Here is a 19,947-nt window from a genome sequence, read left to right as displayed (position 1 = left end):
ACATGAGGAAAAGAAACAGTTTGTATCAGTCTTCTTTAATTTACAAAATAATTCCACGGTGCACCCTGCGCATATATCATGAAAATCACTGGCACACCACCGTCAGGCTCGCGCAGGGTAAGCTGCACGCCTGCTGCAGCTGAAGCAAAATGTGCTTTAAAAGATTCCAGCAACAATAGTCTTGTGACTAAATAAGAAACAGAAGCAGAAGCCATGAGCCAAGCAGATACCTATCGGTTTCCTTGAGCTTAATCTGATTAAAACATGGCTCTCAAAAATGTTAAATAGAATGCCACGTCAGAGAGCAGGCATATGATAAAAATAGTTCATGACAGGAAATCATTATTAAACCAGCATTACTAGTGTATCTGTTATGGAAATTTCCCTGTAATTTTTCAAGGTTTCCCCTTATGCTTTTCTTGAGTTGTCTGTTACACTTTTTTTTTTTTTTTCCTCAATGGCGTTTAAGTTTGAGATGTAAAAAGAAAATTATCACTGCAATTTTCCAACTAGACTCTGCTCAATACCATCTCAAGTATGTCATACATCATCTTGTCATTCACTTTAACAAGAAATCACATAATATTCATAGGCAGAAAATAATCCAAAACGGGCAAGTGCCACTATGGCAAAAACACATTCATATGACATGACAGGAAAAATCTTAAATTCAATGGTTTTCGTAATGAAAGCATCTCACAAAATTTTAAGTGGGGGAAAAGCTGCAAGGAATGACATGAGAGCTCTTCTAGAGTCCATCGACCAGATTTAGGAAAACTGAACTTTCGGTAATATACTATCACGGATCAACATTAACATTTTTAAAATAAATAAAGTAAAATTCAGCACCCAAGAAAAGCCAGCCATTCCTGTCCTTCTCACTCTCACTGTCCTCCTCACGAACATCCCCTGGATCACCGTGCCTTTGGAGCACCCCATAAAACACAGGCTTGTCTTGCAGCATCTTGTCTTGCTCTCAGTTACCTACTCCAGGAAAAGCTTTTACCAAAATAAATAAATAAATAAATAAATAAAATACTTTTACAAGGCATTGTCTCACAAGGCTAAGTCCTATTAATAAAAACCTATGTTGGCATGCTGTGGAAATTTCAATAAACCTCACCCCCCAAAATCTTAGTTTCTCTTTTCAGTATTGTTGGCGAGGAGGAAGCCACCACCACGTGGTGTCCCGGCTGCAAATGGGGGTTTAGGGCGATGCTGGACGTGAAGAGGAGCCCGGGTGTAGGTATCTGCCCCTCAGCGCCAGCCCTGCAGACCGCGGCCCCGCTGCCCAGCAGCAGGCCGCAGCACTGCTCGGTGTGAGCTAGGTGAATTTCAAGCTGTTAAATTTCAAGCCCGACCCGTGACTCAGAGTCATTTGCCACAGAAATACTGTAAGACACGCACGTGGCATGGGGGAAACCATGAGGAAGGAGGTCCAGACATTGTTCCTCCAGACATGTCTACACGGGCCTGGGGCCCGGCTGTAATTGAGCTCCGCACACCTGAAATCCAAGCGTGACAATGCACCTTGATAAGCAACAAGATTCTTTTCAAAATAGTAGAGCCCCTGTATGTTTTTTAAGTGTTTTCTAGAACCTACATCATTTTTGTCCTTTGGTGTCAGCCCATCTGCCCCACAACAGCCAAGCTACGTCTGACCCGGCATGAAGGGGACTGCACATCCTATTGCTGTGGTGCTTAAGCCTTATTCCACAAAGAGTCTTCCAAGACTATCTATTCTTCCTAATATCCCTCCTGCATTAAGAAATTATTATCTACTAGAAGGAGTAATCAGCTCATGGTTTTACTACAGTCATCCTCCTCGACAATGCAGAAAAATACCCGAGCGTGAAGCATTAGAGAGTCAAGGTTCAAAACATCCAGATTTATTCAGATAAATGCAAATTTATTTAGATCTCGAGGCAACATGATTGAACGCTGCCTGTTGATACAGAAATGCCCAGCTGCTGGCAAATCCAGAGCCTGCATCTCTGCAATAGACTTCTACCAGGACATGTGCAATGTCAGAGGGAAGGATGCACAGCCTGAAATGCCAGGAGGAAAGGCCAGTGACAGTTAAAATGTCAGAGCATGGCAAAACACAGAAAGGGAAGGAGCGTGGAAAGCCAAGATGAACTAAGCTGGAGTCATCTGCAAACTGGTCTGCAAGCGGTGCCTGCAAATAACTTCCAATGCTGTTAAAAAGCCAAATAAAACAGAGAGGATCAGCCACACAACAAAAGCTTACTGAGAAGAACAGAACTGCTCTCACCCAACACCAAAACCCTGAAGCATGGATGAGGCAGGGCAGTTATTCTGCCTTCTGAATGGCAAAGAAGACCCTAAACTAATGGATACCCATGTCCACGAAGCAGGACCTCTCTCCCTGCACTGCCCTGCTAGCTCCAGCCTCCCCAGGCCCATGACAAAGGGACAGCACCGCACATCCCAGCTGGAGTCAGGGCAGGGGACAGAGCAGGCTCTTTGCACCACAAGCATGGCCAACAATATGCCCTTCTCTTTTGCTACCCCCCTCCGATCCACTTTCTCTATATTACCCAACGAAACAAGACATGGTGCAGGGGAAAAAGAAGCAATCTTGTGGCTCTTAACAGTAAAAATATGTATGCATACAAATTATATGGAGGACCAGAATACCTCCAGTCACTGAAAGCTAAATGAGTCATCCACTTCAGAGGAATGACCGGTAAATAAACAAGAATCTGCAAAGCTATTAACTGCAAGTAGCAATTTCAACCTGTGACATGAAGCATCCTATGTACTAAAACCACCGATACATCATACAGCAGAGACACATGCAAAATAACCTCTCACCTAAAGAAACTATTTTGCTTAAGAAGCCAAACAAAAACAATCTAAAATATTTATTGCCATTAATTTTATCCTTGTTCCATAAACTGCTTAAGAGACATGACATCATGCTAACTACCTAGACCTGTCTGGTTGATAATAGACCAGATTTTATGCTAAAGACTAAACTGCAGAAACATGAAAGGGTGCAAATCTACAGGTCATCAGAGATGCTGAACACAAATCTGACTTGCCAAAGCCAGAGCTGACAGTCCTGCAAATATAGAAGGTCTGGTGGTGGCAGAGGCTGACAGCAGAGAAACAAGTCTTGCAAGCCTTTTGCAAGGTTACTGCCCACAGCTCCTGGCTACGTGGCTTCTCCACAAGCCAAGGCATTTCACAAAACACAGACTGACAAGTTTGAAAAAATGCTAATACTAATTAAAGTTCAGAGCTGGGTGTAGCTGGGAAAATGTTCAAAAGTAGCCATTAAAGAGCAATCCATCTCCGATATAGCAAAGTGCATCTCGAGTCAGACCTTCTCCCCCCAGTCACAAACATCCCTTGCTTTCCACGTGGCACCCTGCAAATGAAGCGAATGCCTCAGCACCAGTCATCTGTACCCAAACGCAGCCGCTGCCAGGAATTCAGACGCAGACCTTGAAAAGTCAACCAACGCCTAGCGTCTTGCTTCCAGGTCACACCACAACCGAGGACGGGCTGATTTTCAGGTTCCAGTTTGTACACAATGAAAGTCCAAAACAGCACTGCCACGATACTTGCAAATCGGTTCAGTTCGGTTTTAAACATCAAAAACTTCCCAAAACTCAGAGAAAGAGCAGCTAATGAAATTTAGCATGAAGGAGACAAAGAATCATTGCTGAATGTGTGTACCACCTAAGCCTAATTTTACTGCAGCCACAAACTACACTGCTCCTTCCTACGAACTTGTTTCAGCTCCTCGTTGGGACAATTAGAAACTTTCAATCTACCAAGAGAAAGGTAATAGACAAAATAGTTTTGGTTGCTGCGATTCTGGAATGAATTAATGATTTCATCAATTTTACAGCATATATTCGTCAAAAGCTTATTTAATAAATTAAAAAAATTAGAACATTGCTGCTTTCTCACTCTGAGTAATCTCCTCAAGAAGAGTATTTCCAAACATTTAAAAGAAAAGTGTATTTTACAATAGGAAAAATAAATACACCACATTTCAAATCCATTAAAATATAAAGTTCTGGTTACAGGCGCAACAATCTGCCTAATTAGTTTTTCCTAATTAGCAGGATGCTCTAACCTCTTTAATAAGACTTCTGTGGACAGAATGTTCCATATTGGTTATCCATCTGAGGGAAAACTAAACAAATACTTCTGGAGTACAGCTAATAGACCGAGCGTGGTCAGGCTTTGTGGTCAGAAGGCTGCTTGCATGGTCTGGCACTTAATACTGGCAATCTGCAGAGAGACGAAATCCTCTACCTAAAATGCACCATAGCTCGCGTTACAACCACCTTGTAACACTGATATTTTAGAGACAACATCAAAGATACTACAAACAAGAGTTAATAAAGGTACAGTTTTAAATTCCACAGCACGTGCTGGGATGGAAATCAAAAGAAATGAACACACGTATGGTCCAAAATGTACAGCGCTAGGGTGAGCTAAAGACACAAGGGGAAGGCAAATACCAAAGTGATGCACACTCAGGTTTTGTACCTTCCTCTTCATGATTCACTCATAGTCAAGCAATTAATAGGCAACAGTATTATCTTTGACTACTGTCTCATCCTCTCAAAACACATTCCCGTTATTACTATATCTCGACCACGTAATGCAAAGACTACTGGCTAAGAGAAGTGCAGAGCCCCAGCAACATCTGTGGTCAGCGGCAGATGACTGAGATAAAATTCAGGCCCCTGTTTTGTTAGGAGTTTGCAGAACAGCTGCTGAGCTTCATCCCAACAGCTGAAATATCCTTCACACAGCCTAAAAATGCACGAAGCAAGCAAGCAACTCAAACACTCCTCCACCCAAGCTCTGAACATGTTGGTCTTGCACCCACCAAGGGATCTCTTGAAGGCAGGGGAAAGCTATTAGATCCTTCAGTATCTAAGAAAAATGAACCATGTGCATAAAAAATATAATTGAAGAACAGTCCCTTGGAAAATGCCTGCCAGAGACACCATAAATCTTGTCTTCTAATATGACTGAACCCCAGAGACCCCATGCAATTCACAATGTCTATGACATCTGTTAATGCTGGAAAACAGTGTTTTAGAAGTGTCCTATTTTGGAACTCCTCTCTATGACATCTTCCTTACGATCTTCAGTTTGGGGTAAGACCTGAGATCTGTGTTTGAAGCACTTAAGACCTGAACACCTCAGGAGCCACAGAAACTCCTGAAGTCTGATTCAAAAGTAGCTTGAGGCCACAAGGTCCTCTGCGAGGCCTTCATGAAATCTCGTAAGAGTAAACACTACCGTAAACCAGATTCAACCCATATAAACTCGAGTAGACGGTGACGTTAGGTCTAGAGAAGACAGTTCTGTAACCGAGTCCACTTCCACACAGGGTTCTTGACAGGTATCTTGAAGGCATCATCAAAAGCAACCTTGTAAAGACAAAGGTTTGGTCTAGAGGACCCTAGGCAAACAAAATTCTCTCCCAGTCCGAATATTGATGTTTTATGAAAGTAACAGAGAGAAAAGGAGAAAAGAGCAGGGTCATTCAGCATGCCCTGTACAATACCAGGGCAGGCACGAAGTTGCTATTTGCTCCTGGGATAACCACAGGTCATACAAAGAGGTGCATCATGCCCAATGGCGAGCTCAAGTTCCTCCCAAAGCATCTACTGATTTTCAGGGCACTGATTAAAAAAAAAAAAACTCATTTAGAGGCTGCTCTTTTCATCCTAAAGTCAAAAAAAGAACAAACAAGAAAAAGACTAGTCTAGTACCAAAGACAAAAATAATTTTGCCAAACACAGCAAAATAGCGAGGCTGGTTGTGGGGAACCCCTGCTCTCCTTGCCCATCACCACTCTACCTATTAACTGCATCAGCCTCTGCCAGTGTCAGGATGAACTGGACATACTTGAAGGAAAACAGGGCTAAAGCACACATTCCTTTTTTGTCAATGGCTACAAGGCAGACAGAAGTTATGTCTGGCACTGTAAACACTATGATGTAGCGTAGTTCCTTCAGAAATAACATCTAATTTTGGCTCATCTACAATTTATTACAGGACAGCTATAACAAGAGAAATTCGCCTCCTAAAGTTAATTTAGGAATCGCTTCCCTCCAAAACAAAATAAATAAAATAAAAGATAAGTTTTTCATTACAGTTTCTCCAGAAATTCATCTTGTCTTCTTGCATAATTTTAGTATCTTTAGCGCTATTTCTCCAAATGCATTTGGCATATAAAATTTTTAGCTGCTGCTATGTTTTTAATAAAATTGATTACCAGGAAATTTCTGCATATGCACAGTTTAAAATAATTCTGTTCCTCGGGGTTTAAACATAGAGATGTCACTATGTATGATAACTGTTTCATGTTTAGTGAGTTACAACTGTTCTGTCACAAGTATGAAATGCATTTTGCTCACAAAAGCCAAAGGCACTGTCAAACCTGCAGCACTCTGCAGAACAGTAGGAAAAAATGCCTGCAAACTAACTGCTACTAGATAATGGTCCCATTTATCATTCTTAAATTCCATCTTTAATTAAAAATGGGATATTCTTTTACATAAATAAAAATTGCAGATATTCTCGAATTACTCCTCTCCATTTTTTTTAATTCACCCATATGTAACATACATAGCATTATATGCATTCAGAAATGACTTCATATAATACTCCATGGAAAAGATCTTTCCACATTCCAAACAGACACACATCTTCATTATATGCAAAATACATTATGTTTAAAAAAAATCACTCAAAGAAAATACACATTAACAAGACTCATAGCAGGAATACTACTTAGCTGCAACAACAAAAGAAAATAGTTGAAATAAATTTTCTACTGCTTTTTTAGAATAATTTACATTTGGGGCATTTTTTTAACCTTTTTATAAATCATTAAACATTGTAAATAGTTATGTCAGTGAAATAGGTATGAGAGAAATGTTAGGCCCACTCTAGATATATCTTTCCTCCTAGTAATTACTAGAAACTGTACTGATAACAGGTATAAATTCTTCCAGTAAGCCATGTGAAAAAAAATAAAATCAAGTATCTACTTTTGATGTTCTGCCTGGTGTTCTTTCCTTCATTCTTTCTTAAAGTTGCTATTATACAGAAACATAAGGTCCACTGCGCAACAAGTAAAATTAAGAGAGCCAAACCAAAAAATGATGAACAAGTCGGCAAGGTTATAAACATAAACAATAAAAAAATTAGTGCTCTGAAATGGAAAGCATTCTTTAAAGTGACTGTGTCCACTGGACCGTCAGAATGTATGTGCAGGAGGGAGGGAGGAAAAGACAGGGACAAAGGACGGAGGCAAGAAAGGGAAAATAGTGTCCAAGAAAATAAGGAGATTGCAAAAAATATTCATTATACAAAAAGAAGAAAAGCCTTTTGGTTGCTTACTATTTGTCAAAGATATTCAAATGAATAGACAGAATCTACTTAGGTTCTTTTTTTTTTTTTTTCCAAGGGAGGGTAAATTAATCATAATAATAAATCAAAGCATACCGATAGCAGGTATCATTCCCAAGACACTTGGGTTTACTAGCGTAAGAGGGAGGAGGAGGAGGAGGCAACAAATTGATCAAACTACAGTTTGGAGGAGTCAGAAGTCCGTATTAAATTTAATGCAGTCCAACGCACCGTCATTTGGCATATAATCAAACTACAGGCTAGGTATATGCTGCATACTTATTAACAGCATCACAAATCACAAAGTCAAGTATTTTATGGGTCGGTTTAGATCAGCATTTCAGTTTGATTCAGAAGAGCGTTTACGGAGCGACTCTGCCCACCACCCTCACTTACTGCACCTCAGCTCTCAACAAAGTGGTGTCCAATGCCATGAACCAGATTTTTTTAGATGAAACTAAACCAGGAGGAGATGCTTCTGTAGAGTATTTAAAGCACTCGGGCCACCTCTTATGGACATGCAGTGCACAAGAAGCAGGGGACACTGAGTAAGGCGCCGCATGATGTTGGCCCAAGAGCACTGCTTCACCCTGCAGCCTCCCCACAGCCCTACCAAGCTGCAGCACGTGTTAACAGCCATCACCTGCCTACGTAGCTATGTGCAGGTTACAATCCTGTAAACTGCTGTAATCATAGAGGAATTGAGGAGATAAACCCAGAAAACACCCTTCAGCACATTCCCTGGAGTGACCTACCCTTCAGTATCTCAAGGGCTGGCTCTGCGCGTTCAAAATGCACACTGCAACTCTGGGGCACCCCAGCAGATGCTAACAAACACCCCAGAGCTGCGTGACCGAGCTGTAGGAGTTACTGGTTGTCCTACCTGCTCAAAACACCCATGTCAGTGCCCACGGCACTGGGATTCCCTGTAGGAAAGGCAAGCGGGGGCTGGTGCGATGTGGGGTGCCCTGGTGGCAGCCCATGGTCTGAACTGGCTGACACAACAAAGAAAGCAATAGGGTAGCACTCAGGGCTGAGCAACACCAGTTGTAAAATTCATGAAGAGTGCAACTGCTCAGAAAGCCTGTTTTGAAGGCTTTTCTTTCCCTACATCACTTAAGTAGCCTTAAGTAGCAATCTGCTGCCAGAAAAACATCCTGTGACAAACTGTGAGATGGGAGAAGTGACCATATGAACAAATATTTTAAATCGTCCCATCTGCATTCCATTTAGAAACCTCCAGCTTCTGAAAGGTTTAACATTGCCACGACAAGTCCAGGATACCTCCTGTGGTACAACTGGACGTCACGTCCAGGGGCCCTCCAGATGCTCTGCTGCCTCGCGCCTCTGCTCCACACGGCAGATCTGACCACAACACGCCTCCTGCCAGCAGCCCTCGTGTCTACAGCTCCTCTTCACGTTGGCTCCACGCTAACCTTCCTAACGAAATTCTCAAATTCTTGGGCTGCTGTAGACTGGCAGCTGAAACAGCCCTGGCAACCTGAAGCGCAGCGCTCTGAGTTTCACAGAAAGGCGACCTTCGGTGCTTGGGGGTCAGGATAACGCTTGCAAAAAGAAAAAAAAAACATCGGTGTTAACGGAGATGTTCTCCCGAACTGTTTGGCTGCAAACAGTTTGCATTACATAAAATCTCTTTTTTATTATAAATAATTCACAAAATTCAGCCGAGCTGTAAGTACCCGTTAAGAAAGCTAGTTATTTATGACACTGGAACATAAAGCAATAAATCCAAATCATGTGCAAACCAAGTATCTGACAAAATTTGTATTACTTGTTTTATAGGTACAGAAAAAAAAAAAAAGAGAGAGAGAGAGAGAGATTAGGAAAAAAAAACAGCATAGAACAACAAAAAAATCAGGATTTTTCTTTTTATTAGATATAAACCAAAAGCTGTTTCCTTCCCCTTGGAAGATCAAATTAGTGTTACGGACTAAAATGACAATGAATTCTAGAAAGTATCATATTCTTTATAATATAGTACTGTATATATTTGTTATTTGAAAATAGAAATGTAATCTATAAGTAATCTAGAAATAAAATATATGCGCAGCAACCATTTAAAAGGACAGATAAAATACTCATTAAAATCCTAAGTGCAGAAATACCGAATCATAATGCACAATTTCATTACATTTTACTGCTAGCAATGTAAATATCAATTCTCCAGGTGATTCATAAAATTCATTTTAGAAAGAAAAATAAGGATTTCCCCAGGCACTCGAGAACATAAAGGAAAAACACATGCTCCAGTTTGAAAAAACAGACTGTTCTTTCATTGTCTCATCAGAATATTTTTCTGGAATTTCAGCAAATCTTTTACACATCAAACGGACAACTGCCATTTCACATTAGCACTGTCTATAGATCATGCACCAATCGCAACTAGCTTACTTCCCGCTCCCGCACCTCTCGTTGCATTGTGTTAATCATTCTCATCTTATTTGTGCCCAAGTTGAGATCATATACACTTCCACTGACTTCAAAGGAGGGAGCCTTGATTTAAATTCATCTAAAACCCCTTTTAACTATCCAAATTGCGAAACGGCTTAATAACGGGAGCGTAGTTGAGAAAAACGCACGTCGGGCAAACGATACTACTAAACTTTTTTGGAGAGAAGTGTGCATGTGGGGGGTTTACACACCAAAAAAAAAATGTAAAGAAAACCTGTCACTTTTAAAATGAATAGCTACCATCTGCCAGGATTTTATCTGAGGCAAAGTTGATTAATGCAAAGTGAATGTTTAAGATCATATTGCTGTCTGCCTGAATAAATTTCAGGTAGTTTACTCACAAAATTATTTGTCCCATTTCTCAACAGATTTTTTGGTGCTGTCACTGGGTGTCATGTGTGTCCCCCCCCAGTTTTACACAGCCAGACCTAAGAATAAAAACATTCACACTTAAAACGTCGCAGTACACAAGGACTTCAAGCGCCAGAACTTTGCTTCTGGCTGCCCTGCGCCGTGGCAGCGAGGTAATTAATTTGCCCAACAAAGGAGAGCCCACCTCCTTTGCCGACTTCGGAAAACTTTCCAGCAGCCTCTCCAGGACACTGAAAAGTAAAATTTTAGCAGTTTAGTCCTAAACAGGGACAGAACACAGCAGTGGTGTTGTTCAACATATGAAATGACTCTGTCCTGAGACCTTATTTAAGCCTTTTACCGGAGCAGTAACCTTAATTTACACTGAATACCTATTAAAAAAAATAGAATAAACAGATTTTTTCTTTTGTCAGCTTTAACAAAGCATGGATTTCTATTAGCGTTCTGATAAAAATAATTCTCAAATACATTAGATTTTACACTCTTCTGAAAAAGTTTACACTAAGTGGTAACATTTTCCAAAGTTTTCGGAACAGATTTGGGGCGGTATTAAGCTAACAACACCAAGCCCCGTTCTGCACGTACGTCCCCACGTGACGCTCGCTCCGCATCAGATGGCCTCCAAGCTCCCCGCAGCAGAGAGGAATTCACACCCCTTATTCAGGCTGGGACAACCTCCATTATCCGGGGCTATAAAGTGGAGGGGATCATCTGCGACACGCTGCGGAGCTTCGTGTGCTTCCATATGGGCGTATGTGCCCTTCGCATACACTCTAGGCTGGCTGGACAGGAGCCAGCTCTGGTCAGAAGTCACCAAGTTGTTTCAGCTCAGTACACGGTGCCTGTGTCTTGGATCTCGGTAGGGCTTATTAGTTGAGGCTCAACACGGCGCCGGTAGGGCCATATGGCCTTCTGGTGCGCCGCTAGCTCACAACCAGCTAGTTCAAAGCGTGGGCAGAAGGAATGTCTATGTGTTTGCACAAGCCCATGTTAGCTAACCTTGGTGAACTCAACCGATTTTTATTTTTTTTTCTTAGAAAAATAAAAAAGGAAGAAACGAAATCAAGCTTAGCGCTAATGAAATGAAAGAAGTAATGACCCTTTATGCGGCTAGGGAGCGTGAATGAGGAACTCGGGATGAAGCAGCATCTCCTACAGCTGTCTGTCAGAGAACTTTGCCCCTTAAAATGAAGGGAAACTGTGATTCCTGGTACATCCCTATGGCAAGGTAAGCACACTGTGATTTGTACCCACCAGCGAGGATACAGAAATGAGGAAGTTACACCCACGTTATTTTTTATCAAAGACAGGACACAAGCTCTGTCTTCAGGGGGTACCGGCTATTTTGTTTAATTGTCTTATTTCTCTGCCCCTTCGGGTAACCTGATCAAAGTACAAAAGATGGTTCACCAACCTATTCTCTAGGAGTATGCTCCAAGTCAATCTGACAGAAGTACACCGCTCACCCACACTTCTTAAATTCACAGTCAGAAAGGAAAAAAAAAAAAAAAAAAGGGATACCATAAATGAGGATCAAGTTTTACTCACCTACATACTGAAGCAAACACTCCATCAAATATGCAAAAATAAGTACAAAGTAGAAACTTTTCTAGGTATGTGGTTGTATTTCATTAAACTAACATACTACTACACATACTATTTATTATCTGACCCCTACAGGGCCAAAAGCTGGGAAGACCACTAACCTGGGGAACATTATTCCTCTTCCCACACCGAAGATGCCCGTATTTGACATACAGACATACAGAGATAAGACAGAAGTTTTCCAGCACAAATGGGCATCTGTGTATTCAGCTTTAAAATAAATGCCTGAAATTTGACTGCCTTGCTTTAATTCCAATTTTCAACATCTTCCCCAGGACTTACTACTACTTACAGGTATTTTTTTTTTAAATAATGTATCTAGAAGGTACCAAGTACTCTAATTTACTAATGTTCGCCCATGCAAGTTGTGTTATGTTTCTGTGGGATTGCTCGTACACTGAATTACTCACTGGAATACAAGATTACAGGATCACGATCAGAAAATGTTCAACATTCAACACCACCAGTTCATCACTTAGCAAAGAATTCACTCTATAATAAAGCATGCTTGTTTTTTTTTCCTTACAGAACAGAATGAAAGCATCAGATCTGAAACAACCTTTAATCTGGTCATCTTGAAATATTATTTAAAAAGCAAAACAAACCAACACACACACACATCTACGTTATATACTCTTGGAATGTGATATACATTGCTCACCACCACACTCCTCAATTTTTTTTCAGAGCTCTATTAATTGAAACAATGATTTTTCTTCTCTTTTCTAAAACATAAAAAGCATAGAGTTTGTCTTTAAAATAGAGTTGTCAAGTATCAGGGGGTATATATATACTAACATTTACCCTAGAGGTATTTCAGGGCAAGAGTTTGTTACAAATAAAATCTTTATTCATATGAACAGCTACCTGGGGGGCAGTACTGAATGTAACACATAGTATTTATATTTATATATATATATATATACATTTATTTTTTTTTGAAAATAATTTAGCAGTACTATTAAAACAAACTGGAAGCTACGATGCATTTCCGTTTTTATGTTTTCAAATCAAAATCTTGTACTCTTAACTTTTTTGTATTTGGATCACATTTTCTACAGCGAATAGCCTTTATTAAAACAAAAATGTGTTCTTCTTGTGTGTCATGTTGATTGATTTATTATTTTAAATTTGTAAGTTATTTCATGATAATAAAGATAAAAATTACAGGAAAAAGAAAAACAAATAATATTTACTTTTTCATGAAATGTTTTAATAATATTCCCAAATTTGAGAACTTTCCTTAACTAAGGAAAAAAATATCTAAAAAAAAAATCTTTTTTTTTGTTAAATTTTTCCTCAAATCAGTGAAAAGTCATAACGTGCTCAGGAAAACAATTTTCAGCAAGATCACACATCTACATTTATCAGAGAGTTTAAGCTGTCTGAAGCAAGCTGGGAGACAAAGCAGACAACACATCGGCTCCGCAGCCTGCGAGCAGCCTGATGGAGGAGGTCACGACTCTGTGCCGGACCTCCCTAATTTATGGAATAAAGATGCTGATATTCCTTCAACCGATAACAAAATTCTGGGGTTGCTGGAAAAAAAGTTTTCTAGAAAAAGCAGGCTGTAACACTACCCTTTTTCAGCCTGTTTCAAATGCTACAATTTGGAAATTGCCACCTAGAAAGGCAGCATTGCTCTGACTCCTGGGGCGAAGGAGCGTAACGCAGGACTGCATCATAACTTACACGGAACAATTTCACAATTTCTCAGAAGCCAAAAATTTGGAGAAGAGACAAAATCATCCCGCTCCTACTACTCAGAGAGAGATAGCAGGGAAGTGGTAGAAAGGGGAGATGAGTTGCAGAAGTCCTTGTCTCCTCCCTTTCCAACAGGAGTAGGCTCAGAAAAGCTGCAGTTGGACCAAGTGCATCAATCTCCTCATCTTAACAGCCCCCGCACTGACACCTCCTTTCCAATCAGGGCAGCAAGGAAAAATCACGTGAGTCTCTGCAGGGCAATTCAAGAAAGCTCTGAGAAACGCCCTGTGGCTCTAGTACATCCCATTCTATATTTGAGCACATCAGGTTTACCAGCTACGTATGTATGCCACCTAGAAAAGCTGCTTACAGGCTGCTGAGTTTAGGGCATGCATTGCGTGGTTCATCTTCCGTACTCATCGGGGCATCCGTCCTCCTTTAAGGAGATGAATGAAGACGGGAGGTGGTTTAACAACACACAACGAAGCCATGAAAATAGACAAGAAGATTTTCTGGAGAAACACAGCACAGCCTCTGCGTCAGGGAAGCAATATAAATCCGTGCAGTGCTGCAGACAAAATCCTAAGTCAGTGATACCTTCCCAAACACGTGTGCTCCCCTTGAAGGGTGAGGATATAACTCCCTGCAACAGTCTGGGTAGATCTCCTTGCTCTTCAGGGGAACATCACTCACTGCACACCGAGACACCGGCTGCACTGCTCGCAGCAGGAACTTGCCCACCCTGGGTCTTGCTCGAGGGAGTACACGTCTGTTCTCCGATAAATAACTATTTGCAAGTTCATCACAAGCTCACCGGTCACTGCAGAGTATCTCAATTTAACATCTATCATTGTTCAGCTCGTGTTCTGCTTCAGAAGCACTTTTTAAGGCTGTTACATAGTGCACCGAACCTCACTCGGAAAGGAACAAGGCAGCCTTCTTCCCATAACCAGCTCATATCAACAGAAGTATCTGTCTTTTAAAAGGTATGCACACAGCCATACGCTGTATACATACAGAGCAAAATTATCGAGAGAGTTTGCATCAGTATTACTTCTCCCACAAACCAGCAGCTTGAAATAAAGTACAGCTGGAAGAGCAAAATTCAGTTACCAGGAAGGTTTGCACTTGAAATATTTGTGACCTTTCTGTATCACGAAATGCACAAACAGAAACAAGGTATTCATGAAATGTCGTATTTAAAAAACATCACTCGGAAAAGAATTTATTTTTTTGTTCTACAAATAACGTCAATGTTGTAAATAATGTAGATTTGCTATTTCCCACTACCTCACAAGAAGGTTTAAATATTTAAATGTGTAACTCAAAACATGCACTCCTGCCAGTTTGATAATTTCATATTCACAAGCAAACTACTGCCTGGGAAGCAGATCTTAAATGGTTACTAGCAAGCTAGAAATAAAAGAATCAATGTTAATTTTAATCAATGGTTTTTCTAGTAGGAGAGAGTAGTCAGCCTCATTAGGTTGTAGTCTGATGCATTTATGCTTCCAATTTAATAAAATACTTGAAACATTCAATTACAAAACAAACATTAAAAATGTGCAAGCAAAGTAGAAGGTACCTCTAATCAGTTTTCCTCTCACCAGTCCTATCAGCCCTTGTTCCTAAAATTTTATCCTGCAGCTGAGGATAAGGTTCGTATCCTCTTTTAGATACTGCATCTTTGTGAACTTTGACTATCTGATTCTGTCTAATCAAACCCTAACAGCATCAGCAAAGAAAAAAAGCTTTCTTCTCTTTAAGATGCACTATTGGTTTGATCAGATTTATTTGTTGTCAGTAAAGGTTATATTTGCACATAAGTCTATGACAGATTGCAAGTTTATTAACTTCAAGTGAGTTTTCAAGCTGCTGGGTTGTTTTTTTTCCTTTCTTTTTTTTTTTTTTTTTTTTTTTTTTTTTTAAAGTCATCGTCATTCCCCCCCTTCCCCAAGATGTGGGTTACTTGACAAATTGGAGTTAAGTTATCTTGGGTCAATGTAACTGTAAGTTAAACTAATGAAGTGTATGTCTATGAGTGATGTCTGATTAGTTTAATACAGTTAGTGCTGGACAGCTTGGGCTGCTGACCTTGAAGGAACACAGATAACATTGCGATGCGTTGGAGGATGTGGTTGTGATACAAGACAAATTTACATAACAGTTTGTCATATATACTCCTCCAAAACAAAATTGTTGCAAAAGAAAAGCAAGATGAAACCAACGATAAATGCCTTGTGCGAGACAAACGGGAAGAATAATTATAATGTTTGGCTTGGAACAGCAGCTTATTTGAAATGCAAGCCAGAAGCAGGAAGAGAAAAGGTGGACATTTATACAGTGTGCATTCGAAAACAGACTGAACGCTGGGTTGGGGAACCCTGTTCAAACGCAGCCTTCAACATCACAACATCTACTCCTGAAAATATCACATTCCTCCCCTGGTCCATGATGCCTACTCGCTCCTTTCTGGAGTAACAAACACCAGACCCAGCTGCAAAGCCTAACTAGCTCTCTCAGGTGCACCTGCAGCCCTGCTGAGGCTAATTTTGTGGCTGAAAAGCAGGTGATTGTGCTGAAATGTTCTAGTGCCTCTCCATGCTTGTGCAAAATCAGCCAGGTGCTGGTTTACAGCCGAGGCCGTGGTGCTGTGCTGTGCACCCCAGCAATGCATGCACTGCACTGTGCACAGCATCGCTGCCTCACAATCATCTCACCACATCTCAACTGATCAGGTAGGGCAAACAAAATTACTGGTTTTAAAGACAGCTTGGTTCTGGAGTGACTGCTTCTCGCTATGTGATAGCTATCTGTTGACCTAAATAGTCTGCTTTTATCAGCCCAGGTTCTAGCTGATAGAAATTTGCCACTTAAACATGTAATTGACATCTGCAGGTGCTGGCACGTTACAGAACTGGACAATCATTAAGATAAAATGACTCGTTTAATCCTCTAGGTCAGCCGGAGCAGTACACTCTGATAAATCAGACTTGCTAATAGATAAACTGGGAGGGCAAGCAAGGAAACTTGCAGTGTTCACATCTGTGCCATCTTTCAACCTAATCAGTGAAATACAGTTTAAGCCCTTCCTTATTTCTGAAATCACTTGATAATTTTAAAATAAAATGTATGTATACATAAGTAGATATCCATATGCATGCATTCTTGGAGACTTTAAAGGACTAGGAATGCAAGCCAAAGTATTTTAAGAAACTCTAAAGCACTGTGGTAGTTTCCCATATTTATACCCAAAGAAATCAGAGCAAGAAGACCAACTTGTTACTGTCCGCTGCAAGTCTCTATTTGTATATTGTACATACACACTTGCATGCAGAAACTGAAGATTCAGCTCAAGAGACCTTGTTGAAGGCCTCCCTGAAATTTGAGCTTTGAGGTTATTCAACGCCTGTGTTACCTGTAATTCGGATTTGGTGGCACTGTCTGCATGAAATAAAGGGCAGCCGTCCGTGCTTTCCAGTGCCACTTCTTGGCAGGGAGGGTACAGAGCACGCAGTCCTCCTTCAGCTCTTCCTGAAGAAGATCCATCAGCTGCTTGTGGGAGCCCCCATAAAAAGCTTCAATGAGGAGAACGGTCATCTTCCTGCTGCTTAGCTTCTGCCTGGAGTCTGGAAATGACAACAGAGAAACACTTTACTTCATTAATACCCAGGTTTTTGGTTTGTTTGCTTGTTGTTTTTGTTTGTCTTTGTTTTTAAGAAAAGGATATTTGAAAAAACAGAAACATATCGTAAGGCCTTACAGCGTCTTCATTTTTCCCTTGAAATTAATCCTTCATATTAGGTTAAAAGGTTTACTTCAAAAAGTGGTACTTAATTATAATGACAACATTATCACACCTACTAGTTTCAACCATTACAAAGTACCATTTGAAATTTTAAAGGAACCAGAATGTGCAGGACTTAGAAATATGGTATTTGTTTTGTTTTCAATCAAATATTTAAAAGTAGCTTCGCTTTACACACTCATAAATGCATTATTCTTCAACAGGTTAGAGGAATGTCCATAAAATGCCTTTTATTCACTTTTACACAGGTTTTGTCCTTTTATTTGAAGTAGAAAAAAATAAAGAACAATTCAAACATATTTCAGGCAAAGCTGTCCAGGGCTGGGACTCAAAGGACTGCCTGGGAAAGGCAGCCCGAGCACCCCAGAGCTCTGCTGCATCCCCTGAACACGCTCGGACCCCAGAGGAGATGCAAGCCACGTTATTTTGCAGTGCTCCAAAATGGCTGGAAGAGAGCAACAGTGCCGGCTTAAGGAAGCTCTCACACACTCAGCCACGGGGCTGCTGACAAACAGGAAGCAAAACGTGTTGCCCCAAGTGAAGGGAAAGACGAAAACCCCGTGACTATTGCTCATGTTTCATGAGTCACGCACTTGGGGTGCTGGAAAGCTGCTGCTCAGATGCTCTGACCAGCACCATCAAATCAAAATGCTGAAAACAAAACCCTGAAAAGTATTTACCATCCGTGACTGCCCCTCTGATGATTCCCTTCTCAAAATACCCCGACCGGGGAGGATTCTCCGCTAACTTATTTGCTTGGGCTTCTTGTTTGATGCTGCATGTTGTGACCTGTCATTTCGAGCGGTTTCAGACTGTAATTCTTATCTTCTCAAAGGCTCTGATGACAAAAAGTGAGAATTCAGTAGAGAGCTATGTACTCCCCACAAATTCTCAGTCAATCTCAACCTTGAAATTTAGTTAAAATCAAGTTCAGGTTTATATATATGCATATAAACGATATTTTTGTCTGTGATCGGATTTTAGAAAAATTAAAAGCTACAAGTGCCTTGCAGCAATCAAAAGATCAGCTAGCCAGCAACAAAAATCCAAATACTGCAGAAATTTAATGAGAAGACAAAATATAAGAGACCTCCGGATAGATTTGAGCCACTGGCCCATCACTGTGCGAGATAAAACAGCGACATCGAACTTGTGGGTCATTACAGATCAATGAGCAAGAAGGAAAGTATCCCGTGCTTGTTCCCATCACAACACAGCCTGGATTCAGGTTCTAATTTGTTCTATTATTCACTCCCCCATGCTGTTTCAGATAAATTATTTTTTTGACAAATACGTTCCTTTCAAAAGGAAAATAATCATCTTCTGGAAGCAGACTTCTCTTCCGTTTGGAGTTCGCATCTTCGCAGGTAGCAAGGCAGATTCTGATCTCTTTTCCACTGACCTAATTTCAGAATCACACTTTTGAAATCACTGGCGTTTTCTGAATTCACAATGATGCAACTGAAATCCTAATCCCTACTCCAGAGCCCTTCTGGAACCTGCAGGGTAATAACTGCGATACAAACACAAGCTGTGTTCAGAATCTGCACTATTCACCTACAGAACAATTTGCAATTAATTATGCCGCGCTCGTCATCAAACGTCGCTGCAAATGTAACTCAAAAGGAATAGAGGGAAGCGTTTTGCAAATTCAGCCCCCCTAAAAAAGGGGGTGCAAGAAAGGCTGTAAATGTCACTGAGTCAGTCACTCAGTGGGAATGAGTTACCGTGAATTTACCAATCATTAGTGGTATCAGTAATAAAGGAATGTGATCATAAACTATCTGATCAAATTACACTTCATCAGACTACTTCTGAAACTGTTTTTATCACCAGCTTTAGCTGAATCAACAATGTGCTCTCTGATTTTCTTCGGCAGCACTTCTCACTGAACTTCCTCACTGGGACCGAGCGAGCGGGCGTGCTGACAGGAGAAGGCTTCTTCGGCTCTCACGTTTCCTTCTTACGGATCCTGGCACTTCTTCGGTCACTCTGCACTTATCCTCCTTCCTTCACATCTATTCCTCAAAGCACTTTGCAAGTCGTACATAAATGTGGCCATACAACAACCTCCTCTTGGCTATTTACACCGAGAAACCCGGTTCCCAACGGGATGCCCCTAGGGTACATATTAGGTAGCTCTTGTAGGATCCTAGTGTCATGCAACCTACGTGCAAAATAGGTTGTAATAATTTCCATCGTGCTTGATTAGCAAAAACGTTACGTAAAGAGCAGTATATGGTGGCGTGTTGTTTGGCTTTTGTTTTTAAGATGCTACTTAAATATGAAACTACTAAACAATGGTGGCAGCACAATACATGTCGTGGTTACTTCAGGGGTTGACTAATCTGGAACAACGAAAAAGCCAGCCACTGAACTGCGTGTTTTAAAAACATATGCTGATAATGCAAAGGAAATTGCATTATACATAACTAATAATTCCTTGTATTTAAAAAGTCACGGAGGAGGCAGGACGCAGTCATTTACCTCATATTTCATCCACATGGCTTCCAGTTTTGTTCACACACAAAAATAACATCTATTATTTTTGCTTTATTTCCCTTTCC

The 19,947-nt window shown here is 40.7% G+C and overlaps 1 protein-coding gene across 36 annotated transcripts in view; it reads right to left on the bottom strand.

Annotated features, from left to right (window-relative positions):
- The window catches only part of GTDC1 (glycosyltransferase like domain containing 1), a 182,132-nt gene that overhangs the window by 107,725 nt on the left and 54,460 nt on the right, over positions 1–19,947 (bottom strand). For 35 of the 36 annotated variants that reach the window (XM_068687046.1, XM_068687055.1, XM_068687068.1 and 32 more), the window contains one exon: positions 16,991–17,201. In XM_068687046.1, the coding sequence (XP_068543147.1) occupies positions 16,991–17,201 (211 nt within the window). Of the gene's footprint in view, positions 1–16,990; positions 17,202–18,060; positions 18,189–19,947 lie in introns of those variants that run through there. The other variant, XM_068687080.1, reaches the window with a different exon arrangement.

This window comes from Anas acuta, chromosome 6 (assembly GCF_963932015.1).
Source record: "Anas acuta chromosome 6, bAnaAcu1.1, whole genome shotgun sequence".
Taxonomy (NCBI): domain Eukaryota; kingdom Metazoa; phylum Chordata; class Aves; order Anseriformes; family Anatidae; genus Anas; species Anas acuta.
This window is presented reverse-complemented; position numbering and strand designations above follow the sequence as displayed.